At 65.3% G+C, this 27,969-nt stretch overlaps 2 protein-coding genes across 3 annotated transcripts; one reads left to right on the top strand and one right to left on the bottom strand.

Annotated features, from left to right (window-relative positions):
• Positions 1 to 707: 707 nt before the first annotated feature.
• CAMK2B (calcium/calmodulin dependent protein kinase II beta) lies at positions 708 to 19,476 on the top strand (the record flags this gene model as incomplete). Its single annotated transcript, XM_080360367.1, has 21 exons — positions 708 to 772; positions 3,003 to 3,097; positions 6,061 to 6,120; positions 6,678 to 6,732; positions 6,827 to 6,892; positions 8,589 to 8,661; positions 9,148 to 9,250; positions 10,073 to 10,156; positions 10,667 to 10,761; positions 11,072 to 11,194; positions 11,281 to 11,364; positions 11,767 to 11,809; positions 12,318 to 12,392; positions 14,200 to 14,240; positions 14,326 to 14,397; positions 16,106 to 16,150; positions 16,484 to 16,532; positions 17,292 to 17,367; positions 17,670 to 17,764; positions 19,097 to 19,331; positions 19,418 to 19,476. The coding sequence occupies 20 exons, from the start codon at positions 708 to 710 to the stop codon at positions 19,327 to 19,329; spliced, it is 1,632 nt and encodes a 543-aa protein (XP_080216493.1). The 3' UTR covers positions 19,330 to 19,331; positions 19,418 to 19,476.
• Positions 19,477 to 21,287: 1,811 nt separating this feature from the next.
• On the bottom strand, positions 21,288 to 27,281 carry YKT6 (YKT6 v-SNARE homolog). 2 transcript variants are annotated; one of them, XM_080360342.1, is made up of 8 exons: positions 27,195 to 27,281; positions 26,075 to 26,196; positions 24,273 to 24,355; positions 23,403 to 23,503; positions 22,696 to 22,800; positions 22,524 to 22,589; positions 21,950 to 22,051; positions 21,288 to 21,656 (listed from the first exon to the last, which is right to left on the bottom strand). In XM_080360342.1, the coding sequence occupies exons 2-8, from the start codon at positions 26,176 to 26,178 to the stop codon at positions 21,621 to 21,623; spliced, it is 597 nt and encodes a 198-aa protein (XP_080216468.1). In that variant the 5' UTR covers positions 26,179 to 26,196; positions 27,195 to 27,281; the 3' UTR covers positions 21,288 to 21,620. The 2 variants fall into 2 exon arrangements, with proteins under 2 accessions (XP_080216468.1, XP_080216469.1); XM_080360343.1 differs by lacking the exon at positions 27,195 to 27,281 and adding an exon at positions 27,094 to 27,131.
• Between the last annotated feature and the right edge of the window lie 688 nt (positions 27,282 to 27,969).

The following is a 27,969-nucleotide window of genomic DNA, read 5'->3' as shown; positions in this document are numbered from 1 at the left end:
GTGTGCATGTCCCTAAATAAAACCGCCCCCCGCCCAATGAAAGCAGCCCACACCCAGCAAGCCTCTGGTACTGGGGGGCTTCAAGGTGCCCTTTGCCCCCCCACACCCCTCCTGGGCGTTTTGCTTGGGGGGGGTCGGAGCCTTTAGGGGTTGTTTGGGGTGACATTGTGGGGGGCTCCGTACTGGGGTGGCATAGGGGGGTGTTCTCGGGGCGGGGTGAGGAGGCGGATGTGGGGTCCTCGACGGGGTGTCTGGATACCGGGGTCTTGCGGGGGGGGAGGCGGATCGGGGGGGGCACTTTTGGGGTCCTTTTGGGGGAATGTGGCATCTCTGGGAGGGGCTGGATATGGGGATATTTTGGGGGTAAGACGGGGGATTCGGGGGGAGTAGGTGCCCCCCAGCTCGGGGGGAACTGGGGATAAAGGGGGTGTCTGGTTCTGGGGCCCTTGGGGACACTGGGGCTGGGCACGCGGGGATCCCCGCGGGGTCCGGCGAGCGGGGGCGAGCGCGGGGGGTCCCCAGCGCGGGGGCAGCTCGGGGGAGGGGGGAGGGGGGATCCCATCCGGGGGCGGGTTGGGGGCGGTGGGCGGCCCGGGCTGGTGCCTCCCCCGGCCCCGGCAGCGCCTCCTCCCGCCCCCCCGCGCCAGGCGGAGCCGGAGCCGGAGCGGAGCCGGTGCCGGGGCGGCTCATTGCGGCGCGGCGGCAGCATGGCCACCACCGTGCCCTGCACCCGCTTCACCGACGAGTACCAGCTCTACGAGGAGATCGGCAAGTAAGTGGCCGCCGGTACCGGGCACCGGGCACCGGAGCGGGGGGGGCGGGGGCGCTGCCCGGGGCTCCGGCCGCCGCTCGGTGCAGACGTGACGCATCCCCCCCCCCGCTCCCCCTCCCCCCCGAGACCGGCCCCCCCCCACCCCCCGGGACCGGCCCAGCCGCCCCCCCCGTGCTGCCCTCCCCCGGTACTGGCCCTGCCCCCCCCGCCCGGTGTGCTCCTGCCCCCCCCGCCCGGCCGCGGGGACCCCGGGCCTTACAGCCCCCCCGGGCCCCCCAGTTCCTTTGGGTCCCGTCCCCATCGACACCCCAGCCCCTGCAGCCCCTTGTTCCCCAGGGACCCCCCATCCTGATGGACCCCCCGATCTTTCCTGACACCCCCTCACATCCTTCCCTAAGCCAAGCTCAGCCCAGACCCCCCCAGTCCCTCCACATCCCCCCATCACCCATCCCTATAGACCCCCCAGTCCTTATAGCCCCCCCTCCCTCCTGTGGCCCCCCATCCTCACAGACCTCCCCCCGTCTCTTCAGATCCCCTGGCCCTTATAGACTCCGCATCCCTCCAGACCCCCCCGCAGCCCTTATAGCCCCCCCAGATCCCCTCAATCCTCACAGACACCCCCCCAAAAATCCTTATAGCCCCCCAGCCCCTATAGACCCCCCTCTTCCTCCAGCCCGTCCTTGGGTCCCTATAGGCACTTGCTCCTTATAGACCCACCATCCTCCAGCCCCCTCACCCCATGGATCCCCCAATCTCCCCAGCCTGTCCCCCCATCTCTATAGACCCCCCATCTCTACAGACTCCCCCATCCATATGTCCCCTCTCATCCTTATAGACCCTCCTCATCCTCCGTGCCCCCCCAGCCCCCATTAGACCCCTCTGGGCCTTATATAACTCCCCAAATTTACTCGCCCCCCAATGCTGCTCCTTATAGACCCCAGCCCTTCTGGACCCCCCCGGTCCCTGAGGACCCTCTGTCCCCCGCCACATCCTTCTGTCCCCCCAGAGCCCCCACATCCATGGCCCCCCCCGAGGAGGGTTTTGGGGGGAGCTGAGGAGGAGCTTGGTTTGGGGGGGGGCTCATTTCCCCCCAAGGACCCCCCCATAGCGGGGTGACATTTTATAGGGGGGGATGGTTCCTTTGGGGGTACCGGGGCGGGGGACGTGGTGCCATCGGGGGCGATTTCCTCACCTTCCCCAAAATCCAGCCCGTCTCGGTTGCCATGGCAACGTGGTTCCCCCCGCCCCCATCCCTCCGTGTCCCCATCACCGTGTGTGTCCCCTCATCCACACCGGGATCACCGGGGACATCTGTCCCCGGCTGCTGGGGAAACTGAGGCACGGCTGGGGGGTCCCTGACAGTCGTCCCTCCCCCAGGAGCTGCCACTCACCGTGTCCCCCTGTCCCTGGGGAGGGGACGGGGGTGCCAGGCCCCGGGGGGGTCCCCCTTGTCCCCCAGTGGTGGCAGCGTCCCCCCCGTCCCAGCCAGCACAGGGCTCTCAGTGTCCCGAGATGTGGGGACCCGGTGCTGGGTCAGGGGACAGCGTGTCCCCAGTTGTCCCATTGCACACGTGTCCCCTGTGGGATACCTGCTGTGGGGGGGCCGGGGTGCTGCCGTGTCCCCAGCCTGACTCAGGGGAGCCGTGTCCGCGGGTGAGCACAGCGGGGACGGCCGCTGGCCCTGGGGACCCTGGCGGGCAGGGGACGGGCAGGGGACGGGCAGGGACGTTGGTCCTTGGAGGGGGACAGGAGGTGGTGGCACTTGGAGGGGGTGGCTCTGCCCATGGGGCACGGCCACGTTGTCCTGTCCCCGTCCCTGTCCCCACCGCTGTCCCTGTCGCCACTGGCTCGCTGTGCCGCCCGTGCCCGCGGCCACTGTCACCATCGCCACCGCGACCACAGCCGCCACCGCCGCCACCATGGCCACCGCCGCCATCCGGGCCACCCGCCGTCCCCATGGCAACGGGCTGCCGGTGCCACATCCTTCCCGCGACCCCCCCGCGATGCCGGGCCCGGCGTCCCCCACCCCACTGAGACCCCCCCCAGCCCATCCCCCCCAGCACCCCCATCCATGGCCGGGCGGGGCCGAGCGGCGTTGGGGCCCCCCCGGTGTCGGGGTTCACCCCCCGGTGCTGAGTCACGGCGGGCGCAGCGTGGGGGTGCTGAGTCACGGGTGGGAGCCCGGGGCGGGGGGGGCACCGGGGGGGCGCTGAGCCCGTGTCCCCCCCAGGGGCGCTTTCTCGGTGGTCCGGCGCTGCGTCAAGCTCTGCACCGGCCATGAGTACGCGGCCAAGATCATCAACACCAAAAAGCTCTCGGCCAGAGGTAGGAGCCCCCAGCCCCCACGGGGGTGACCCCGGGGACAGGGACACCTGTGGCACCTGTGACACCCGTGACACGCGTGGGGGCAGCTGGGTGGGGGTGGGTCTGCCTTGGCCCCCCCAGAGCCCTGTGCCACGGTGCTGATGTTCCCCCCAGCCCCGAGCGGCCCCGTGGGGCAGAACAGCCCCCGCGGTGTCCCCCGGGGACACGAGTGTCAGCAGCTGCGTGTGTGTGTGTGACTGTGTGTGTGTGACTGTGTGTGTGTGACTGTGTGTGTGTGTGTGTGACTGTGTGTGTGTGACTGTGTGACTGTGTGTGTGTGACTGTGTGTGTGTGACTGTGTGTGTGTGACTGTGTGTGTGTGACTGTGTGTGTGTGACTGTGTGTGTGCGTGTGTGACTGTGTGTGTGTGTGTGACTGTGTGTGTGTGACTGTGTGTGTGTGACTGTGTGTGTGTGACTGTGTGACTGTGTGTGTGTGACTGTGTGTGTGTGACTGTGTGTGTGCGTGTGTGACTGTGTGTGTGTGTGTGACTGTGTGTGTGTGACTGTGTGTGACTGTGTGTGTGTGTGTGACTGTGTGTGTGTGTGTGTGACTGTGTGTGTGTGACTGTGTGTGTGTGACTGTGTGTGCGTGTGTGACTGTGTGTGTGCGTGTGTGACTGTGTGTGTGTAACTGTGTGTGCGACAGTGTGTGTGACTGTGTGTGTGTGTGACTGTGTGTGTGTGACTGTGTGTGCGTGTGTGACTGTGTGTGTGCGTGTGTGACTGTGTGTGTGTAACTGTGTGTGCGACAGTGTGTGTGACTGTGTGTGTGTGTGTGACTGTGTGTGTGTGCAACAGTGTGTGTGTGTGCAACAGTGTGTGTGTAACTGTGTGTGCGACAGTGTGTGTGTGTGTAACTGCATGTGTGCGACAGTGTGTGTGACTGTGTGTGTGTAACAGAGTGTGTAACTGTGTGTGTAACTAGTACGTGTAACAGTGTGTGTAACTGTGTGTGTGTGTAACTGTGTGTGTAACTCTGTGTGTGTAACAGAGTGTGTGTGTAACTAGTACGTGTAACAGTGTGTGTAACTGTGTGTGTAACAGTGTGTGTGTGTGTAACGGGGTGTGTAACAGTGTATGTAACTGTGTGTGAGTGTGTGTGTGTAACATTGTATGTGTGTAACAGCGTGTGTAACATTGTGTGTGTAACAGTGTGTGTGTGCAGGTGTGAGATGTGCAGGTGTGTGTGTACAGGGGTGTGTGTGCACAGGGGTGTGCGTGCAGGTGTGAGCTGCATGTGCATGTGTAACTGTGTGTGTGTGTAACAGTGTGTGCCCACAGGTGTGCGCTGTGTGTGCACAACAGTGTGTGTGTGCACACATGTGTATCAGTGTGTGAATGTGTGTGCGTGTGCAAATGCGTGTGCGCACAGGTGTGAGCAGTGTGTGTGTGACTGTGTGCGCACAGGGGTTGTGTTTGTGTAACAGTGTGCATGCACACGTGTAAGAGTGTGCAGGTGTGAACAGCATGTGTGCACACAGGTGTGTGTGACGGTGTGTGCACGGGGTGTGTGACACTGTGTGTGCAGGTGTGCATGTGTGTGCGCGCACAGATGTGTAAGAGTGTGTGCAGGTGTGAACAGCCTGTGTGTGTAACCGTGTGCACAGGGTGTGTGTGACAGTGTGAGTGCCTGTGTGCGCACAGGTATATGATGTGTACTTGAGGGTGTGTGCGCACACGAGCAGTGGACTGTTCATGAATGTGTGTGATCACTGCGGCACACGTGTGCGTACACATGCACGTTAGTTTGTGCACACCCCATCAATGTGTCTGTCCCTGCCTGTCTCCGCCCAGACACCCCCCAAGGCCGCCTGTGGCACAGCGGGGCTGGGCACAGCCTGTGTATAGGTACAGCCACACACGGGTACAGCCGCACACGGGTACAGCTGCACACAGGTAGAGCCACACACTCATACAGCGGCAACAACAGGTACAGATGTACAACCACACTCAGGTACAGCTGCACACCCCGATACAGCCACACACGGGGACAGCGGCACACACAGGTACAGCCATGCACGTGGCACAGCTGCACACCCCGGTACACACGCACACTCAGGTACAGCCACACATGGAGGTACAGCCGCACGCTTGGACAGTGGCAAACACAGGTACAGCCACACACACACACATGCACAGGTACAGCCGCACACACAGGTGTGGCCACGCACCCACAGGTACAGCACATGGATGTACAGCCACACATATGGGTACAAACATGTACATATGTACAGGTGCACGCAGGTACAGCCGCACAGGAGTACAGCCACACACTTGCACACACGTGCACAAGGATAGGCGCAGGTTCCAGCCCCAACACGTGCACAGCCAACCCCACATCCAGCCACACCTGCACACATGTGCACACCCGCAGGTACAGCCGCATACGCTCACACACACCCCAACACGCACAACTGCACAGCTCCAAACACACACCCCTGCACACCCGCACCACCCTCAGCACAGCCGGACAGCTGTGGGGCCCTCAGCCAGGGATGGGGACACAGAAGGGTGACAAGAACTGGGATGGGGACAGGAATGGGGACAGGGATGGACACAGGGATGGGGACAGGGACAGGAACTGGGATGGGGACACAGAAGGGTGACGGGTGACAGGAACTGGGATGGGGACAGTGACAGGAACAGGGATGAGGACACAGAAGGGTGACAGGAACTGGGATGGGGATAGGGATGGACACAGGGATGGGGACGGGGACAAGAACAGGGATGGGGACCTAGAAGGATGACTGACAGGAACTGGGATGGGGACAGTGACAGGAACAGGGATGGGGACAGGGACAGACACAGGAATGGGGATGGGGCTGGACAGGTGACAGGGACAGGTGACCCGCTTTGGGGTGTGTGGGGCCGGGGTGTGTCGGGGGGGACATGGGGGCGCCCCGGCTGACCCTGTGTCCCCAGACCACCAGAAGCTGGAGCGGGAGGCGCGGATCTGCCGGCTGCTGAAGCACTCGAACATCGGTGAGCGGCACCGGGACTCGGCACCGCGGGGACACCGGGACACGCTGGGGGCCACCTGGACACATGGGGGGTCACAGCCCTGGGGTCCTGCTGGGTGCCACCCTGGGGACACGCTGGGTGCCACCATGGGCGTGGCCCACCCTTGGGGTCCTGCTGGGTATTCTCTCCCCAGGGACACGCTGGTTGTCACCCTGGGGATATTTGGGTTCCCACCCTTGGGGTCCTGCTGGGTGTCCCTCCCCAGGGACACTCTGGGTGCTGCCCCCCAGGCGCAGGTGTGGGGGCTGCGGGTGACAGACACGCTGTGTCACTCGTGGTGGCTGCACAGGGGCTGTGGGCTCCTGGGGCCAAGGCTGAGCTGTCCCTGTCCCGTCCCCGTCCTGTCCGCGTCCCGTCCCCGTCCTGTCCCCGTCCTGTCCCCGTGCTGTCCCTGTGCTGTCCCCGTCCTGTCCCCGTCCTGTCCCCGTGCTGTCCCTGTGCTGTCCCCGTCCTGTCCCCGTCCCGTCCCCGTCCTGTCCCCGTCCTGTCCCCGTGCTGTCCCTGTGCTGTCCCCGCAGTGCGGCTCCACGACAGCATCTCAGAGGAGGGGTTCCATTACCTCGTCTTCGACCTGTGAGTGTGGCTGGGTTGGGGTCCGGGGGGGGTCAGGGTGTCCCGGGGGGGTGTCTCGTCCCCCCAGGGTGACGCGGTGGCCGCTGCGTTGCAGGGTGACCGGGGGCGAGCTGTTCGAGGACATCGTGGCGCGGGAGTACTACAGCGAGGCCGATGCCAGGTGAGCCCCCGCGCCCCCCAAAACCCCCCTGGACACCCCCCAACCCCCCCCTGTGCCCCCCGGGGCTGTAGGGATGGGGCAGCTCCCGCAAGGCAGGCAGGGGGGCACCCAGTGGGTGGGGGGGTGCCCCCCCAAATCACCCCCCGCCAGCTCCATCCTGCTGCCGGGTGCTCAATGGGGTCCCCCCGCCCACCCCGCTGAGGCCCGGCGCTCCCGTCACACGTGCTGGGGGGGCTGGTGGCGAGGGCCCCCCCGCCCTGCGTGCCGCCGTGTCCCCGTCCCCGTGGTCTCTGGGCTGTCACAACATTGTTTCTCCCCCTCTCTCGTTCCCCCCCATCTCCTGTCCCCGTTCCCCCCCATCTCCCGCCCCCCCCTCCGTCTTTCCCCCCCATCCCGTCCCCCCCCCGTCTCCCATCACGCGTCGCTCGGGCTCTGTGCGTGTCCGTGTGTCCGGCTGTGTGTCCGTCTGTCCCACCGCTGTCCCCTCTGCTCGCTGCCCGCCCCCCCACCCCGGCAAACCCCTTCCCTGTGTTTTACCTCCTGCCCCCCAAACCTGCCCCCCCACCCCTGTATCCCCCCACCCTCCTGCTCCCCATCCTGCCCCCCCATCCCATTCCCACCATCCTGCCCCCCCCTTCATCCCCATCCTGCCCCCCTTATCCCTCCTTGCCCCACATCCTGACTCCCCCTTTCCCACGCCCCTCTCCCCATCCTGCCCCCCCATTATACTCATCCTGCCTCCCCATCCTGCTCCCCCACCCTTTTGTCCCCATCCTGCCCCCCCGTATCCCTCTCTGCCCCCTCATCCTTCCCCCCCTTATCCCCATCCTGCCCCCCCGCCCCTTTATCCCCACCCTGCTCCCCCCTTCCCACCCCCTGCCCCCCATCCTGCCCCACCCCTTTACCCCGTCCCCTCTGCCCTTGCCCCCCATCCTGCCCCCCCTTTCCGCCCCCGCCCCCCATTCCCCGCCCCCCGTTTTGTTTTGCAGTCACTGTGTCCATGAGCTATGCGCACGCGTTTCTCCCACCCATCACTTTGCCCCTGTGCAGAGGGAGCCGCAGGTCAGTATAACCGGGGGGGGCCGGGGGGGGCCACGGCGTCCCCCCCCCGCGCTGCTCCCAGCCGCCGGAGCATCCCGCTTCCCGGGACCCCGCTGTGGGGCTTCCTCCTTTTTCTGCCCCCCCCATCCCTTTTTTTGCACCCCCCCTTTGCAGGGAGGTGTGTCCCCCCCCCTCATGCCCCAGCACCCCCAGCCGGGCAGGGCCCCCCCACTTCACCCCCATTTCAGCCTCTCATCCCCCCGCTCCTTCCCTCTTTCTTTCTTGTCTCGTCTCCATCTGCCGTCCCGCACCCCTCCGTCCCCCCCACCCCGTCAGTCCTGTCTGGGGGACCCCGGCGTCCGGGCGGCAGCAGGGCCGGGGGTGTCCCCATGGTGGGGCGGGGGGGGCACAGCAGCATCGTTAGGGTGACCCCCATGGCTCCATGCCCAGGGTGACCCCCACCAAGGGTGACCCCCCCAGGCAGGGACACGGGGGGGGTTGGGTGCTGAGTTACCCCCCCCCAGTATGAGATGTTTTTGCAGGGCCTCCCCAAGGGCACAGGAGGCGGTTTGGGGGGGTGTCCCCAGGCAGGTGTGGGATATTTGGGGGGGGGGCAGCGTGCCCCTGACCCCCCCCCTCCCTCCCCAATTTGCAGCCACTGCATCCAGCAGATCCTGGAGGCCGTGCTGCACTGTCACCAAATGGGGGTCGTGCACAGGGACCTCAAGGTGAGTGTGTCCCCCCCACGTCCCTCTGTCCATCCCCTGCAATGGGGGTTCCCCCCCCCGCCCAGGTCTCGGGGTTCCCACAGCTTTGGGGGGTGGCCCTGGTTTGGTGGGTCCCCAAGGCCCTGGGCCTCGTGGGGGGGTCACTGAGCTCCCCCTGCCACTGGGGGGTCCCCAGCTGCCACCTCCCCTTTCTGGGGGTGTGTGACCCCTCCACCCCAGTCACAACCCCCTCCTGTGCCAAGTGGGGTGTCCACTGTGACCCCCCTGTGCTGGGGTGCAGTGGGGGGGACACGAGCCAGGGGGATGTGGGGCTGGGGGTGCTGGGGGGGCTGCAGCTGGGGGGCAGCGGGGCTGGCGGCCGGGCAGGACCCGCTCCACGGCGGCTGCAAAGCCCCTTCTGTCCCCCCCGTGTCCTCTGCTGTGTCCTCACCCCCTGTCCCTGCCCCCCCGCTGTCCCCGTCCCCCCGTCCCCTCCTGCCCCCCCAGCCCGAGAACCTGCTCCTGGCCAGCAAGTGCAAGGGCGCTGCGGTGAAGCTGGCGGACTTCGGGCTGGCCATCGAGGTGCAGGGGGACCAGCAGGCCTGGTTCGGTGAGTGGCACTGCGTCCCCGTCCCTGCGTCCCCGTCCCTGCGTCCCCGTCCCTGCGTCCCTGTCCCTGCGTCCCTGTCCCTGCGTCCCCATCCCCTGTGTCCCCGTCCCTGCGTCCCCGTCCCTGCGTCCCCGTCCCTGCGTCCCTGTCCTTGCGTCCCCGTCCCTGCGTCCCCGTCCCTGCGTCCCCGTCCCTGCGTCCCTGTCCTTGCGTCCCCGTCCCTGCGTCCCCGTCCCTGCGTCCCCATCCCCTGTGTCCCCGTCCCCTGTGTCCCTGTCCCTGCGTCCCCGTCCCCTGTGTCCCCGTCCCTGCGTCCCCGTCCCTGCGTCCCCGTCCCCTGCGTCCCCGTCCCTGCGTCCCCGTCCCTGCGTCTCCGTCCCCTGCGTCCCCGTCCCCTGCGTCCCCGTCCACTGCGTCCTGTCCCTCTTCCACACCCACCGTGTCCCTGTTCCACACCCACCACATCCCTGCCTGGTGTCCTCACTGTGTCCCCTCCTGCCACATCTGTGTCCCTGTGCCCATCTCACCTGCCCTGTGCCCGCCGTGTCCCTGTCCCTGTCCCCATTCCTCTTCCTCATCCCCGTCCCTGTCCCCATCCCCTCCATGTCCCCATCCCTGTCCCCATCCCTGTGCCTGCCATTTCCCCGTCCCCATCCTCATCCTCATCCTCGTCCCCCTCCCCATCCCCGTCCCCGTCCCCATCCCCGTCCCTGTCCCCATCCCCATCCCCATCCCCGTCCCCATCCCTGTCCCCATCCCCATCCCCGTCCCTGTCCCCATCCCCGTCCCCGTCCCCGCGCGGTCTCACCCGTGTCTGTCCAGGCTTCGCGGGGACGCCCGGGTACCTGTCGCCCGAGGTTCTGCGCAAGGAGGCCTATGGGAAACCCGTGGACATCTGGGCCTGCGGTAAGAGATCCCTCCTGATCCCCCCAGATCCCTACAGGGTCCCTACCAGATTCCCACTGATCCCTGCTGACCCCTTCCCGATCCCTGCTCAATCCCGTCCCAGTCCCTGCCCATCCTGCCTGATCGCTGCTGATCCCTGCCCAACCCCTACCGGATCCCCACCAATCCCTACCGGATCCCTGCCAGATCCCTGCCAGATCCCTGCCCCATCCCTGCTTCATCCCTCCCTGATCCCTGCTGATCCCTGGCTGGCTGCATCCCAGTTCCCTGATCCCCACCCCAGCCCCATGCTGGTCCCACCCTGTCCCCATCCTGGTCCCACCCTGTCCCCATCCTGGTCCTGTCCCCTTCATCCTGGTCCCACTTTGTCCCCATGACGTGGGGACCGGCCACCCTAGGGACATCTTGGACACCCTTGGTGTCCCCCCGCTGTCCCTGGGCTGGGGGAGCCCCAGGGAGGCCGTGGGTCCCCATGTCCCCCCCGGCGCTGACCCCGCTGTCCCTCGCCAGGCGTCATCCTGTACATCCTGCTGGTTGGGTACCCGCCCTTCTGGGACGAGGACCAGCACAAACTCTACCAACAGATCAAGGCTGGTGCCTACGATGTGAGTACCCGGCCCGTTAACTCTGGAACCTACTGAGGGCCACTAGGCAGGACACCATTGGGCCACGTCTCTGCTGGCTGGGGACATGTGGGGAGGTGGAGGGACACAGGCACCGTGGGGCTGCCCCCTCCCCAGATGTCACCCCCCTGCACTGCAGCCAGCTGCCCTGTTAACTCTGAAACCTACTGAGGGCCACTCTGGCTAATCACCACCAGGTGGAGCCTGGGCTTTGGATTGGGCTGTGTCTCTAGTAGCTGGTTGAGGACACATGGGGACGTGTCACCCCCCTGTGTGTCCCCCCCCAACACAGTTCCCTTCGCCCGAGTGGGACACAGTGACCCCCGAAGCGAAAAACCTCATCAACCAGATGCTGACCATCAACCCCGCCAAGCGCATCACAGCCCACGAAGCCCTCAAGCACCCGTGGGTCTGCGTAAGTACCGTGTCCCCCCCCAACCAGTGTCCCCTCGGGGTGTCCCCATGGCCCGGTGGCCACCGCTGACCCCCCTGTCCCCCCAGCAACGCTCCACCGTGGCCTCCATGATGCACAGGCAGGAGACGGTCGAGTGTCTGAAAAAGTTCAACGCCCGGAGGAAGCTCAAGGTGAGGGGGGGGTTAAAGCGGGGGGGTGGCCCCCACCCTGCCCGGTGTGTCCCCCCAGGACAGCACCCCCCACTGAGTACCAGACCTGATCCTGCCCCGCCTCCCCAGCCCCATGTACCAGACCCCATCCTGCCTCCCCCCCATCCCCATGTACCAGACTCCATCCTTCCCCAAATCTTGCCCCCCCAACCCCCCCATCCTGCCCCCCCTCCCCATCTCCATGCACCAGTCCCCACCCTGCTCCAAATCCTGCCCTCCCAACGCCCCCATTCTGCCCCCCTCATCCTGCCCCCCCATCCCCATGTACCAGACTCCATCCTGCTCCCTCCCGCTCCCCCCATCTTGCCCCCCATCCTGCCCCCCCTCACCCCCCCCAGGGCCTGATCCTGCCCCCCCTTGCAGGGCGCCATCCTCACCACCATGTTGGCCACCAGGAACTTCTCAGGTAAGGGGGGGGCCCCGCTGGCCGGGGGGGGGCCAGGGGGGCCCACAGCCCCCCCACCCGCAGCCCCCACCGAGGCCGCTGTCCCCTCCCCCTCTCTCTGTCGCTGTCTTTCTCTCTTTCTCCCACTCCCCCAACTTTAAACCCCCCCCCCCAATTTTTTTCCCTGTCGGCGAGGACGGGGCCGTTTTAGCCAAGGGGGGGCGCAGGACCGGCCCCCCCGCCCCACGCACGCAGCAGCAGGTAGTGCCCGGTCCCGTGTGTGTGTGTGTGTCCCCAACTCCCATGTCTGGCGAGGCGGGGGCGACACACGGTGCGGGGGGGGCACAGCACAGCAGCACCACCCGCAGGTCCGACAGGCGCAGCCCCGAGGCCGCAGCGCCGGGCGCCCCGAGAGTGTATCTGGGGGGGCAGTGGAGAAGCGGGGGGTCCTGCAGCCCGGCCCCCCGCGCCCCCGCTAACAGGAGCTCCGCTCCCTCTCTCTGCTCTCTCCCGCCCTGCCCGCGCGCAGTGGGCCGGCAGACCACCGCGCCTCCGACCATCTCGGCGGCCGCCGCCGGGGCCCCCCTGGGGCTGGTGGAACAAGGTAGACCCCCCCCGGCCCCCCCCCTTGGCCCCGCTTGGTTTCTGTGTGTCCCCCCCAAATCCTTCACCCCGCCCGTCCTCACCATCCTCTTCCTCACCCCGACGGGTTGCGGGGTCCCCTCCTCGGAAATGGCAGCGCACGCATGGCCCCCCCCGGCATGGCACCGCCCCCCTCCCCCCCCCAACGCATGAACCCCCCGCATTGTCCCCCGCCCCCCAGCATTGTCCCCCTGCAACTTCTCCCCATGAGATGTCACTGTCCCCACTCTGCTGTCACCCCCCAGGCTGCCCCTGGGGGGTCTTTTGCACTTGTCCCCCCCGCTCCTGTGGGGCTGTTTGCTTGTCCCTGGGGGGGGACACACACCATGATGACACCTCCAGGACCCCCTGCCTGGGTCAGCAATGACAAACTGGCCGGGGGGGGATAATAACAACTTTAGGGTGCCCCCCCCATCCCCATGGGGCTGCCTGGGTGTTTGTCCCGGGGGGGGGACACACACACCATGGTGACACCCCCAGGGACCTCACCTGGGTCAGTAATCAGGACCTGGCTGAGGGGGGGATAATAATTTGAGGGCGCCCCACCCATCCCCATGGGGCTGCTGGGGTGTTTGTCCTTGGGGGGGACACACACCCCATGGTGACACCCCCACAGGACCCCCGCAATGTAGAGCTTGGGTGGGGGGGGATGTGGAATCATTTTTGGGTGCTCCCCCCCCACTGCTCCCCCCCCACAGCAATTCCCCCCCACCACACACACAGGGGGGGACACCGGTGCATGGCGGGGGGGCAGGCTGGCCGCATGTCCCCCCGTGTCCCCCCCCGTGTCCCCCCGCATGGCTTCTGCTCGCTGCAGCCGGTGTTCGTGGTGCCGCGCAACACTCGGCGGGTTTTAAACCGTGTCCCCCCCAGGGGTACAGCCGCCCCCCCCCACCGGGGATCAACCCCCGGCCCCCCCAATTCGGCTCTGGTTTAAACCCCCCAGCGCCCGCCTGCTTCCGGAGGAGGGACCGGGACCCTTGGGGACACCCTGCCAGGGACCCCGTGGGGACGTGGGTCTGGCGGGGGGGGGACATGGGGGTGTCCCCTGTCCCCCCCACACTGGGTGCTGCTCTGTGCCACCCAACTTGTCACCACACAGCGCCCTCCACCCCGTGGTGCCCACGGGGGGTCCTCAATCCCAGAAGAGTGACGAGGATGCTCGAGGTGACACAGCCCCCCCCGGCCACTTGTGCCCCCCATGTCCCCGACCCCCCACACCAGAGATGATGATAGGAGGGGCAGACGCTCCCCACCCCCCCGTCCTCGTCCCCCTCCAGGCTGACACGGGGGGGCACAGGGGCCGCCCCCCCCCGGACTCAACTCATCTTCTTTATGTTTGTTTTTCTTTATGTTTTTCCCTTTTTCCTCCTTTTTCTCCCCGTTTCTCTCTCGCCCCCCCCCTCTCTCTCTCGCTTTCCTCTCTGCATTTCTCCAAGGTAAGCCAGCCCTGGCCCCCCCCGCGGGGGCCACCAGGATGGGGACCCCCCCCCAGCTCATGTGTGTCCCCCTCGGGTTGGGGACAAACCCCTAAGGTGGGGGACACCCCCCCCAGGATGGGGACATCCCTGGGATGGGGACACCCCCAGCATGGGGACACCCCCTTCCCAGGGTGTGCCCCCCAACACCGGGGTGCCGGGTGCTGCTGGCACCCAGAGGGAGACCGGGGGGGGGGGGCGGGGGGGGGGGGTCAGGGTGGGGACACACACACACGTGTCCCTTGTCCCCAAGGGAGGGGACAGTGACTGACGCTCTCTCCCCCCCCGCAGCAGCTAAGAGCTTATTGAACAAGAAGGCGGATGGTGTGAAGGTGAGGGGCCGGGGGGGAGGGGGGGGCATTTGGGGGGGGCCACACCCCCCCATGTCACTGAACCCCCCCACTTTGTCCCCCCCAGCCCCAGACCAACAGCACCAAAGGCAGCGCCGGTGTCACCAGCCCCAAGGGGACGCTCCCGCCCACTGCACTGGTAGGTGCCCCCCCCGGGTCCCCCCCGCGTCCGGATCCATCCCACCAGCCCATCCCATCCATCGCCATGCGCCCCCCGCCTCGTCTGTCTGTCTGTCCCACAGTCCCTGGTGTCACTGGGGATCGGGGGGTGTCACAGGGACAGAGATGGAGGGTGGGTGAAGGACACGGGAACGGGGGTGCTCCCCCCTACCGAGGACAAGGTGGGTGCAGGAGACGTGCGCGGGGGCTCTGGTGATGTGACCAGCGAGGTGGGTGCAGGACACAACCATGGGGACATCCCCGCCATGGGGACAATGCGGTGGGTGCAGGATGTGACCTTGGGGACACCCCCACCATTGGGACAATGAGGTGGGTGCAGGATGTGACCTTGGGGACACCCCCACCATTGAGACAATGAGGTGGGTGTAGGATGTGACCTTGGGGACACCCCCACCATTGAGACAATGAGGTGGGTGCAGGATGTGACCTTGGGGACACCCCCACCATTGAGACAACGAGGTGGGTGCAGGATGTGACCTTGGGGACACCCCCACCATTGAGACAATGAGGTGGATGCAGGACGTGACCCTGGGAACACCCCCACCATTGAGACAATGAGGTGGGTGCAGGATGTGACCCTGGGGACACCCCCACCATGGGGACAATAAGGTGGGTGCAGGATGTGACCCTGGGGACACCCCCACCATGGGGACAATGAGGTGGGTGCAGGATGTGACCCTGGGGACACCCCCACCATGGGGACAATAAGGTGGGTGCAGGATGTGACCCTGGGGACACCCCCACCATGGGGACAATAAGATGGGTGCAGGATCTGACCTTGGGGACATCCCCACCATGGGGACACCCCCACCATTGAGACAATGAGGTGGGTGCAGGATGTGATCATGGAGACGTCTCCACCATGGGGACAATGAGGTGCATGCAGGACGTGACCTTGAGGACACCCCCACCTTGGGGACAATGAGGTGGGTGAGCGTGGGGTGACAAGGTGCACACTGCGGTGACACCGACATGAGGTACGTGTGGGGACGGACAGGGGGCGCTGCCGGGCACGGGGGTGCAGGATGGGGGGGACCTGACCAGTACAACCAGTTCAGGATACAGGCTGGGGATGCTGGACCAGTATGACCAGTACAGCCAGTGCGGATCCGGGCACGGGGCCCCATGCCCAGTACGGCCAGTACAACCAGTACAGACCCAGGCACAGGGATGCCCAAGCAGTACAGCCAGTGCGGATCCAGGCACGGGGATGCTGGACCAGTATGACCAGTACAGCCAGTACGGGATACAAGGATGCTTGACCAGTACGGCCAGTACAACCAGTACAGATCCGAGCACAGGGATGCCCGACCAGCACCAGCCAGTACGGATCCAGGCACAGGGCTGCTGGACCAGTATGACCAGTACAGAACTGGGCACGGTGCTGCCCCCATGACCCGCCCGGCTCCTCCTGGCCGTCCCGGGGTCCCCGCTGCGTCCCCCCCCCTCCCCCCGTCTCTCTGTTAATTAAACCATTAACCTGGCGCTGCACTAACGACTCTCTGCTTCTCTCCCCCCCTGTGCCCCCCACACCCGGTCTGGGTCTCTCTTCGCCCCCGTCCACGTGTCGCTCGCTCCGTCGTCCCCCCCCCAAATCCGTTGTGTGACCCCCCCGGGCTCTCGCTTCCCCCGCCCCCCCGCCCCCCCCCGCTGTCTCTTTCCCGTAGGAGCCTCAAACTACCGTAATTCATAACCCCGCGGACGGCACCAAGGTACCGCTGCTTCTCTCTTCCCCCCTCGCCGCGGTCGTGCTCCCCCCGGGGGTCACTCAGGGCCCCCCTGGGGTCATTCAGGCCCCCTCCCTTTCCGCCTCCATCCTCCCCCCCAGCATCAGCCATGGCGCGGGCGGGGGGGCTGACGTGCTGGCGAGGACCAGGAGCGCGCACGGGACGCGGTGACAGTGGGGGGGTGTCTGTCCCCCCCCCCCCAAGAATCCTGCTGAGCCCCCCCAGGGCTCAGCCCCCTGTCCCCCCCACCCCCTCGGGCCTGATTCTTACCCACTCTGTTTGTGTGTCCCCCCCGCCCCGGCGCTGTCCCGCTGGCAGGAATCGTCTGATAGCACCAACACCACCATCGAGGATGAAGACACCAAAGGTGACGGGGCCGCGGCGGGGCTGGCACTGGGATGCACTGGGATGGAGCTGGAATGCACTGGGAGGGAGCTGGGATGCACTGGGATAGAGCTGGGATGCACTGGGATAGAGCTGGGATGCACTGGGATGCACTGGGAGGCTACTGGGATGCACTGGGAGGCTGCTGGGATGCATTGGAATGGCACTGGGATGCACTGGGAGGCTGCTGGGATGGAGCTGGGATGCACTGGAATGTAGCTGGGATAGCACTGGGATGGAGCTGGGATGCACTGGAATGGCACTGGGATGCGCTGGGATGGAGCTGTGATGCAGTGGTTTGGAGCTGGGATGCACCAAGAGGGTGCTGGGATGTACTGGGATAGAGCTGGGATGCACTGGGAGGGCACTGGGATGTCACTGGGATGCACTGACGTGGAACTGGATGTATTAGGATGCACTGGAATGGCACTGGGCTATACTGGGACATGCAGGGGTAACACTGGGATGCACTGAGACATACTGGGAGGGCACTGGGCCATGGGGACACTGCTACCAGTGTGGCAGAGCTGCCTGTCCCCACAGTCCTTCTGTCCCCGCGGTCCCTGTGTCCGTCCCCACGTGTCCCTTCTCCATGTCCCCATGTCCCAAATATCCCACCCACTCCTTGGCATCTGTCTGTCCCTCTCCCCCCGCCATTGTCCCCCCCGCCCAGGGGCCCCAGCACAGGGATGGGGACAGGGCGGTGACAGGAGGTGACAGGGCGGTGACACTGTCCCCCCAGCCCGCAAGCAGGAGATCATCAAGATCACGGAGCAGCTGATCGAGGCCGTCAACAATGGCGACTTCGAGGCCTACGCGTGAGTGGGGTGGGGCCGGTGGGGCTGGGTGGGGTTGGGTGGGGCAGGGTGTGATTGGGTGGGGCTGGGTGTGGTTGGGTGGGGCAGGGTGTGATTGGGTGGGGCTGGGTGTGGTTGGGTGGGGCAGGGTGTGATTGGGTGGGGCTGGGTGTGATTGGGTGTGGTTGGGTGTGGTTGGGTGGGGCTGGGTGGGGCTGGGTGTGGTTGGGTGTGTTTGGGTGTGGTTGGGTGGGGCTGGGTGTGGTTGGGTGTGTTTGGGTGGGGCCGGGAGGGCGTGGCCGCCGCTCACCCACCCCCCGCAGGAAGATCTGCGACCCGGGACTCACGTCCTTCGAGCCCGAGGCGCTGGGGAACCTGGTGGAGGGGATGGACTTTCACCGCTTCTACTTTGAGAACTGTGAGTGCGGGTGCTGCCCGCCCAGCCCAGCCCACCCTGCCCCCCCACCTCCCTCCTGCCCGCCCAGCCCAGCCCATCCTGTCCCCTCACCCCTCCTGCCCGCCCAGCCCAGCCCATCCTGTCCCCTCACCCCTCCTGCCCGCCCAGCCCAGCCCATCCTGTCCCCTCACCCCTCCTGCCCGCCTAGCCCAGCCCATCCTGCCCCCCCACCTCCCTCCTGCCCGCCCAGCCCAGCCCATCCTGTCCCCTCACCCCTCCTGCCCGCCCAGCCCAGCCCATCCTGTCCCCTCGCCCCCTCCTGCACGCCCTGCCTGTTTCGCTGCACACTCCGCCATCCCGCCCGTCCCTCTGTCCTACCTGCCTGTCTGTCCGGTCATCCGCGCATCCCATCCCTTCCTATTTGCCCACCCTGTCCCCCCACCTGCCCGTTTCCTGCCCCCCTGTGCCTCTGCCCGTCCCCAGCTGCTGCTCTCCTGCCTGTCCGTGCACCCCTCCCTCCCTGCATCCCCCCGCCCGCCCGTCCATTCCTGTCCGTCCCTCCTGTCTGTCTGCTTGTCCATCCTGTCTGCTGCCTGCCTGCCCATCCACATCCCCTGCCTGTATCTGCCTCTTCCTGCATGTCACACCTGCCCATCCATCCCTGCGTCCCTCACCCCATCCCCATCCTGGTACCCTCCATCCTGACACCATCTCTGCCCGTCCCTGCCTGCACATCCTGCCCATCCATCCCTGCATCCCTTACCCCATCCCGGTGCCCGCTCAACCCTCCATCCCAACACCATCTCTGCCTGTCCCTACCCATCCACCCCTCCCTGCCTGCACATCCTGCCCATCCATCCCTGCATCCCTTACCCCATCCCCATCCCGGTACCCGCTCACCCCTCCATCCCGACACCATCTCTGCCCCTCCCTGCCCATCCACCCCTCCCTGCCTGCACATCCTGCCCATCCATCCCTGCATCCCTCACCCCATCCCGGTACCCACTCACCCCTCCATCCCGACACCATCTCTGCCCGTCTCTGCCTGCACATCCTGCCCATCCATCCCTGCATCCCTCACCCCATCCCCATCCCCATCCTGGTACCCGCTCACCCCTCCATCCCGACACCATCTCTGCCCGTCCCTGCCTGCACATCCTGCCCATCTATCCCTGCATCCCTTACCCCATCCCGGTACCCACTCACCCCTCCATCCTGACACCATCTCTGCCCGTCCCTGCCCATCCATCCCACCCCCCTCCCTGCATCCCTCTCTCAGCATCTCACCCCGGTACCCACTTGACCATCCATCCCACCACCATCCCTGCCCACTGACCCCCCGTCCCCCCGCAGTGCTCTCCAAGAACAACAAGCCGATCCACACGACCATCCTGAACCCCCACGTCCACGTCATCGGGGAGGAGGCCGCCTGCATCGCCTACATCCGCCTCACCCAGTACCTGGACGCCCAGGGCCGCCCGCGCACCAGCCAGTCGGAGGAGACGCGCGTCTGGCACCGCCGCGACGGCAAGTGGCAGAACGTCCACTTCCACGGCTCGGGGGCGCCCGTGGCCCCGCTGCAGTGAAGGTGAGGGGGGCTCGGGGGGCTCGGGGGGCTCGGGGGGCCGGGGAGCCCCCGTTGTGCTCACTGCCCGCTCCCCGGTGTGGCGGCAGAGCTGTCGTTGCAGCGCGACGGAGACGGCGATGGAGAGGCCGAAGCACGCGCGTCCGCATGCCTGTCCCCCCCCCACCCCAAAATTGCTCCGTTCCCCCCCCCTTCCAGTGCCTGTGTTTGCAGAAAACAACAACAACAAAAAAACACACACAAAAAAAGCCAAAATGACGATAACAACGACAAAAAAAGGCAAAAAATACCAAACCCCAACCAAACACACCCAAAAACCAACCCGGCCGCTCGGCCACAGGCAGGGGGGGCTGGGGGGACACCCCGTGGTCTGACACCCCCCCCCACCCCCGTCTGCCCGTCTCTGCCTGGGGGGGTGGCGGGGGGGTCGCCGTGCCCCCCCCGCTGTGCTTGTGGCGTTTCGCTGTCGCTGGTGGCTGTTGTGCGTTGGGCTTCGCTGTCCCTGTACATACAGAGAGCTCTTTATTTTTGAATTCCCGGGGGGGCCCGGCCTTGGGGGGCTGAGTGAGATGGGGGGTAAGCAAGGTGGGGGGGGGGGGGGGGGGGTGTGCGAGATGCGGGGGGACAGTCCCATTCCCCCCCTCCAAAAGCCCCCAAGGTTGATGCCCACAGGGGGCTGAGGCTGATCCCTGCGGGGCCACGGGGGTGCATTTGGGATGGTGCCCCCCCCGCACCCCCTTGTCCCCCCAGCAGGCAGGTGGGTGCTGCAGGTTTTGGCCGGGTGGGGGGACGCAGGTGCCACGGAACTGGGCTGGGGGGGCCCGGGGGGGTCCGGCCAGCGCTGAGGCAGCATCGGAAGCACTTTAGACTAAGAGAACGGGTCTCTTAGGGGGCACAGGCTGCGCTGCCGCCCCCCCCGCCCTGAGCACACGGGGTGCGTCCCCCTCGCCCCGCCCCCCCCACTGCGCTCTGGGGGGACCCCGCGCCCCCTCACCCCCCATCTCCCCCCTCCCGGGGGTTCCCCCCCCCCCCTCAAACCGCGTGTTGCTGGGGGCTGGTTTTTGGCTATGGGGGGGGTGGGGGTGGGAGGGCCGGGGGATAATTAACTTTGGTTAATGACGATGATTTTTCCTGCATGCCCTGTGCGCGGGCGCTACCGCTGTATGTCGAGGAGCTGAGCTGTCCCTGTCCCTGAATGCTGGTGGATCGTTGCCAAAACTTTTTCTCTTCCCCCCCCCCTTTTTCTCTCATTTTTTCCATCCCGCCCCCCCCGGCATTATTTCCCCCCCCCATCCCCACTCCAACCCCTTTGTCTTTTCTTTCTGAGCCTTGTAAGTGTAACAGATGACTCTGAGTTCGTTTTTGTCTCGGGAAAACTACAAATAAATTATGGAAAAAAATTAAATGAGCAAAAATATAATTGCCCCCCCCCCATGGTGAGATTCCCCCCCCCAGGAAGGCACGGAAAGAGTCAGAACCAGCTACAACCACCAAAATACTTTATCCCCCCACCCACCCCGACGGGCGACACCAATCGCGATACAACCTCGAGCGAAAGCTTTGGCCCCCCCAGGAGAAAGAGGCAGCGGGGGCTGAGCCCCCCACCCCGGGGTGATGGGGACATGGGGGGGCTCCATGACCACCCCCCCCAGCCCTGCTCCCACACCAGTTTCCAGCCCCGCCCCACACTTCCCATCACCGTGCGGGGGGCTGAGGGATGTCCCCAAAACGGGGGACAGACCCCCCCAAAGCAGCCAAGGGGATGGGGGGGCCATGGGCTGCCTGAGCCCCCCCCACCCATTCCACCCCGAAAGCGAGAGAAGGGCCCCCCCTTCCTGCCCCCCCCCCCCCAGTACTGGATCCACAGCACCCAGTTCAGCACTGGGAAGAGCTGCCCAGGGACCCCCCCACAATTGGGAAAAGCATCTTCCTCCCCCATCCCAACCCCCCCCCGGGCTCACTCTTAGGACACAAATACACCAGTGACCCCCCCAGCTCCTCTGAGGGCCCCTCCAGGGCCACAGCAGCCATTACAAGTTCAAGGGCGGGGGGCAGGCACAACCGGCACCCCTCCTCCAAATCATGAGGGCGGGGGGGGCTCCGGAGCTCCCCCCACCTTGGGGGGGCCCAACCGCTGCTGGCAGCCCCCCCATGACAAAAAGTCACAGAATCCGGTGGGGCTGAGGACGCTGAGCCCAGGGAACCTCCCCTGGGGGGGTCGCTTCTGCCCCGGGTGGGGTCCGGAGGGGGGCGCTGGGGGGGGGTCCGGAGCAGGAGCCCCCCGGCTGCACGTCACATGATGGCACAGCAGGAATTCTGCTTTCGGGCCTGGGAGGGACAGCAAAAACGGGTCACATTGGCTGCGGCCACCCCAGGGGACTGGAGCCCCCCCGGGGTCCACAGGGTCCTTGTCCCACAGAGGACACCAGGACGGTCCCACCACGAAGGCAAAGACCCCGTGTCCCCGTACTGAGGGCTGGTGCCCCCCCGCAAAGCCACAAGCGCTGTCACCCAGTGTCACCCCCCACCCGCAGTGGGGTTTGGGTCACCCCCACATCCAGAGTCACAGGATCCTGTACCCCAGGGGTTCCCCCCCAGCCCGGGTGACAAGGGACACTCACGGTTTTGTAGAAGGCTTTGGACTGTGCCCCCAGCACCTCGGATTTGGAAACCAGGTCGTCCAGCTTCTCCCCCCGCTCCAGCAGCGACTCCATCGTGTTGTGCTGCCCAAAAATCAATAAATGGGCACTGATCCCCCCTGTGCTGCCCCCCCGGGTCCCCTGGAAGGTGGAGGTGCCATTGTGTCCCCACAGCCACCCCAGCTCCGGTGAAAGTGGCAGCAGCCAGCGGGGGAAGAGGTGACAGTGACACGTGGGGCATTCGAAGCAGGTGAGTGAAGAGGTGACAGAGCACGAGGGGGTGACACCGCGCAGAGAGGTGACACTGCGCAGGGGGGGTGACACTGCGCAGGGGGGGTGACACCGCGCAGAGGGGGGTGACACAGTTTGAAGGCAGCAGAGGGGTCAGTGTCCCCCAGAAGGGACAGGGAGGGAGCGGAAGGACCCACAGCACCAGGAATGTCCCTGGGGATGGAGATGGCAGGAGGGACAGAGCACCTGGGGGTCCCAGCCCCCCAAAAGAACGTCCCCACCCCCTCAATGTGCCACTCGGTCCCCACGTCCTCCTCGTCCTCACCAAGATGATTTTGGTCTCGTCCAGCTCCGCCTGCACTCGGGTCATCGGGTCGGCATCACGAGGGTTCTTGGAGAGACACAACGGTGTGGGCACCACCATGGGGACAGCCTTGTCCCCTGGGGTGTCACCCACACTCCCACCTCCACCCCTGTGGGGGTCCCGGGGTCTGTACCTGGTATTTGCTGAGGTACCCGTCCAGGGCGGTGTAGGTGATGGTGGCCGGGGACCCCGAGGGCCACTCGGTCCTGCTGACCGTGCGGGAGAACTCGTCCAGCACCTGCGGGCAGAGGGGACAGCGGTGAGCGGCGGCTCCGTCTGCGCGGCCACGGGGGCTTCCCGCATAGAAAAGGGGATTTCTCTCCTTGTTTCTCAGCCTTGATATCCCTGGATCGAGCAGGAATCAAAAAATCATAGGATCGCAGAATCGTTTTGGGTGGAAAAGCCCCTCGAGATCACCGAGTCCACCCATAACCCACCCCCGGCACTGCCCCATGTCCTGAGAACCTCATGTCCGTCTGTCCAGCCCTCCAGGGCTGGTGACTCCAGCACTGCCCTGGGCAGCCTGTTCCAATGCCCCACAGCCCTTTGGGGAAGAAATTGTTCCCACATCCAACCTCAACCTCCCCTGGGCAACTTGAGGCCGTTTCCTCTGCTCCTGGCGCTTGTTCCTGGGGAGCAGAGCCCGACCCCCCTGGCTCCAAGCTCCTTTCAGGCAGTTCAGAGATCAGAAGGTCTCCCCTCAGCTCCTGTTCTCCAGCTGAACCCCCAGGTCCCTCAGTCGCTCCATCACACTTGTGCTCCGGCACCTCAAGCTCCGTCATGTCGCGACAGGGCCCGTGTTTCCATGTCACGACAGCGGCCGCCCCCGCGCACACTCACCTTGTCCAGCAAGGTGAAGCAAACCCGCTGCGGGTACTCAGTGTCGGCGATCACCACCCCGGCCAGCCCATCGGTGCGGACGTAGACGTGGCAGAGATACTCTGGGCAGAGGATTCATGTCAGAAACCACGGGAGGGTCCTGAGCCCCCAGCACCCGCCACCCCACAGATCTTCCCAGATCCCCGAACTGCCCGAGGAGGTTTCACCCAGCAACAGCGTTTCAGGCCATTGCATTAGGGGAAGAGCTTGAGAAAGGAGCAAAATTAAACCAGAAATCAGCCCTGCTATCAAAATCAGGACCAAAACTGGCTCCAAAATCAGAATCAGCCCCAAAATCAAGCCCCAAGTCAGACACGGCGCTGATTGTCCAGCACAGCGGAGTTAAAACATAAAACCCCCCCGAGGGGAAAGGGCTGAGCCCGGTTTTAACAAATACCAAGTGCCAAGAGGCTGGGGCGGCACTAACGAGGCTGCGGTGGCACTAGCGAGGCTGCGGTGGCCACGCCGGGGTGACACTGCGTGTCTGGGGGTGTGAGGGACACGTGGGGCCGGGGGCGCTGGGGACAGAGCGGAGATTTGGGGACAGAGCCCTGAGTTGCCCGGGAGAGTTTGGGGGACAGGGGAGGGTGGCTGCGATATCATGGGGACAAGTAAAGGGACAGCTCTGGGTGACACAGCGTGACAAAGCCTGGGGGTGGCAGGTGGGGGTCAGGGATGTCCCCTGTTCTTCACGGGCTCCCATCCCGCTCAGTGGCTCCCGCCCTCAGTGTCACTTGCCAGGACAAGGTGTTCAGGTCTCGTTTTTGGTGACAAGTGACACAGAGCGAAGGACGCGCGGCTGTGCCCGATGTCCCCGCGCTGTCCCCTCACCTTGCTCCTTGACGGAGGCTCTGCTGCCCGGCTGCGAGCGCTCCACGATCAGCTGGCTGGTGAACGTCATGAACTCCTGCACGCTGCGAACACAGGGCAGTGTCACCCGCGGGGACATCCGGGGGACACGGCCCTGCGGGGAGACACGGCTCAGCCAGGGGGACCCCAAGTCTGTGGAGGGGACACAGTTCCAAGAGGGGGCACAGCTCTGTGGGGAGACCCTGAATCTGCTGGGGGGACGTGACCCTGCGATGGGGGACCCAGAGTCTGTGAGGGGACACAGCCCTGAGATGGGGACACAGCTTGACAAGGGGACACGGCTCATCTGTGAGGGGACACAGCTTGGCAAAGGGGACCCCAAGTCTGTGGAGGGGACACCGCTCTGCAGGGGGACATGGTTCCAAGAGGGAACACCCCGAGTCTGCTGGGGGGACGTGACCCTGCGATGGGGGACCCAGAGTCTGTGAGGGGACACGGCCCTGAGGTGGGGACACAGCTTGACAAGGGGACACATCCTGGCAAGGGGGACTCCAAGTCTGTGGAGGGGACACAGCTCTGCAGGGGGACGCAGCTCTGAGAGGGGACCCGGCTCTGTGGGGGGACCCCGAGTCTGCTGGGGGGCACAGCCCTATGAGGGGACACAGCCCTGCAATGGGGACCCTGAGTCTGTGAGGGGACATGGCCCTGAGACGGGACACAGCTCGACAAGGGGACACAGCCCTGCAAAGCACCAAAATTCCAGCACTTCACCGGATCCGTGCAGGATTTTAAACCAGCTTTAAATTAATCCCACCTTAAGTATCGCAGCCAGGAGGGGAACCAGCTCAGGATGAGGATTAAACACCAAAAAGCCGCAACACCGACACATCAAAAAAGCCATCGCTGGCCCCAAAAGCCAACAAAAGACTTTTTGAAAATAGATAAACCGCTACCGAGGAAGCGGCTCCTCCGGCAGCAAAACCACGTCAGGAATTCTCGCAGGATTTGGGAAAGCGAGAGCTGCAACCATGAAGTGATTTGGGTTGCTGAGAGGTTACTGTGCAATTTTCAAGCGGTATTTTCCCCTTAGCGCTGGAATTGCAGAAGCAAACGTGTTGCAAGCTCCACAAAAATCTTGGCAAGGACAGAAGGTGAAAAACTCACGTCCCTTTGGTGAGGGTTTTGTAAAGCCACGGGCTGGGAAACGAGCTGTTTTGCTTGATTTTAGGATTTTGGGAGGATTTTGGGAGCTCCCCTCGGGTGCGGGTCAGGAGGGGACACCGGGGAGCCTGCAGCAGCGTCTGGGGCTGAACCGCCGCACCTGACGCCGTCAGGACAAGCCGAGCGGAGGTTTAGCGCTCAGGTTGAGTTTAAGATGAAAGCAAAGGCTTAACTCGAGGTGCCAGGAGGCGCCGGGCAGGTTTTGTGAGTCTGACGCGCGGCCAAACCTCCTCCCACTCGCCCCGCGCGCCCAGGAGCTGCCGTGACTCGGGGTTCTGGCACTCGCCGCGGGGAAACAGCCGCCCGACGGTTCCCCGCACCCCAATTTTACCCGTGGAGGATTTACTGAATCCAAAGCTGCTGGAAAACGAGGTTTCGCTTCATTAACGAGGCTGAAAAAACACTCCAAGGGGGTTTGAGAGCACTGGACGCGCACGGGGAGCGTCTCCGGGGATCCATCCCTCTCCCCGCTGTCACCGTGTCCCCAGAGCACAACGCGGGGGGAACCCCCAACAAAAAGCTGCTTCTGCCTGTCCTCAAAGTCCTGCCTGTGTCCTGTGGCACCCAAGGGACATTTCCCCCGCGGGGGGGCTGGCACCCACCTGGCCCTCTGGAAGAAGCTGAAGGTGGAGACGTCGTAGGCGGCTTTGAGCAAATGCACTTTGGGGTCCCCTTTGTAGAGGAGGCTCAGGCTGTAGAGCCGCATCCCGGCGGCTCCGCGGGGCTGGGGGGCACGAGATGGGGTGGGGTGAGGTGGGGATCCCCCACGACCTGGGTGTCCCCCCCGTCTCACCCACATGCAGCACCCAGAACCCTGTGCCGCCCCCTGACCCCCAACCTCACCCTGACCCCAGAAATAACCCCCCACCTTGGGCTAATCCCCCCGCACATAAACTAGCCCGGCCCCCCCCCAGTATAACCCAGAATCCCCCAGTATAACCTAAGAGCCCCGAGTATAATCCAGCCCCCCCGTATAACCCACCCCCCCAGTATAAACCAGCATTCCCCCCCCAGTATAACCCACCCCTCCAGTATAAACCAGCATTCCCCCTCCAGTATAACCCAACATCCCCCAGTACAAACTAGCATCCCCCCAGTATAACCCAGCCCCTCACTCCCAGTAAAACCCAGCCCCCCTAGTACAACCCAGCCCCACTCCTCAGTAAACCCACCTACCCCAGTATATCCCAGTAGACCCCTGTACAACCCAGCCTGCCCCAGTATAACCCAGTTAAGACAGCCCCTCTACCCAGTATAAACCAGCCCCTCCCAGTGTAACCCACCTAATGTGGCCCAGTATAACCCAGTCTGTTCCCAGTTTACCCCAGCCTGGCCCCCCCAGTACAGCACAGCCTGCCCCAGTATAACCCAGTCCCTCATTCCCAGTATAACCCAGCTATCCCAGCCCCCGCACCCAGTATAACGCAGCTAACTGGGACCAGTACAACCCAGTCCCCGCCCAATACAACCCACCTACCCCAGTCCAGCCCAGTAAAACCCAGTACAGCCCACTTATCCCAGGCCTCCACGCCAGTATAACCCAGCCCCTCCCAGTATAACCCACCTACCCCAGTACAGCCCAGTACAACACAGTACAGCCCGGTACAACCCACCACCCCACCCCAGTCCGGCCCAGTACAGCCCAGTCCGGCCCAGTACAGCCCAGTACAGCCCAGTCCGGCCCCGTTCTCCCCGCGGTGGTCAGACCGGCCCGTCCGGTACCGGCGGCTCCGGAACTGCCGAGCGGAGGCGACGCCGGCGGGCGGGGCGGACAGAGCCCGACCCGGAAACAGCAACGCAGCGACCGGAAGTGACACCAACCCCGGGCAATTGCCACGGCGCCTCTCCCGCTCTGCGCACGCGCCGAATTTGCCCCGCCTCCTCCAGCCTCTTGACCAATAAGCGCCAGACTATCCCTGCGGCCTCGCCTACCGCCTTTCGCGTCCCGCCCCCTAGCTTACTGACCAATCAGCGCCGCTCTGACATCATGGGGGCGCGGCTTCTCCCGCGGGAGTTCGGGGGGGGGGGGGGGCGCTGTATCCCGGCGTGCTCTGCGCAGGGGGGGAGCCCATCAGTTTTGGGGGGGACCTTGTGTGGGGGGAGGGCTGTTCTATTGGGGGTCCCGCATTGGTGGGTCCTTCTATAGGGGGTCCTTCTGTGTGGCTGGGGGTCTCTCTATGGGGCTGCCCTGTCCACATGGGGTGGGGGGTCTTTCTATGGGGGGTCCCTCTATGGCGGGTCTCTCTATGGGGGGTCTGTCTGCGGTGCAGCTGCACCCCTGAGAGTTCGGGACCCCCCAGTGGGGTGGGGGCCCCTCCATAGGGGTGGGCGCCCATGGCGGGGGCAGGGATACCTGAGCCCCCCCAGGCCCGTGGGTGTCCCCCAGCACAGGGTGGGGACAAGGTGCCGTGGGGTGACCCTGTGCCCCCTCAGAGCCCCGTGGGTCCCCCATGGGGCTGCCAGCCCCCCCGCACCCACCCAGGGGACACCCCCAGCC

This window comes from Nesoenas mayeri (assembly GCF_963082525.1).
Source record: "Nesoenas mayeri genome assembly, chromosome: 27".
Classification (NCBI taxonomy): Eukaryota; Metazoa; Chordata; class Aves; order Columbiformes; family Columbidae; genus Nesoenas; species Nesoenas mayeri.
Note: the sequence above shows the minus strand (reverse complement) of the source record. Positions and strands in the feature narration are given on the sequence as shown.

What these genes read in the sequence shown, in the direction of transcription:
- YKT6 (XM_080360342.1), bottom strand. Translation starts at nt 26,178, where the DNA reads ATGCGGCTCTACAGCCTGAGCCTCCTCTACAAAGGGGACCCCAAAGTG. An exon ending in AGCCTCCGTCAAGGAGCAAG is followed by an intron (nt 23,504 to 24,272) that starts GTGAGGGGACAG and finishes TCCTCTGCCCAG; the next exon opens with AGTATCTCTGCCACGTCTAC. An exon ending in ACGAGACCAAAATCATCTTG is followed by an intron (nt 22,052 to 22,523) that starts GTGAGGACGAGG and finishes ATTTTTGGGCAG; the next exon opens with CACAACACGATGGAGTCGCT.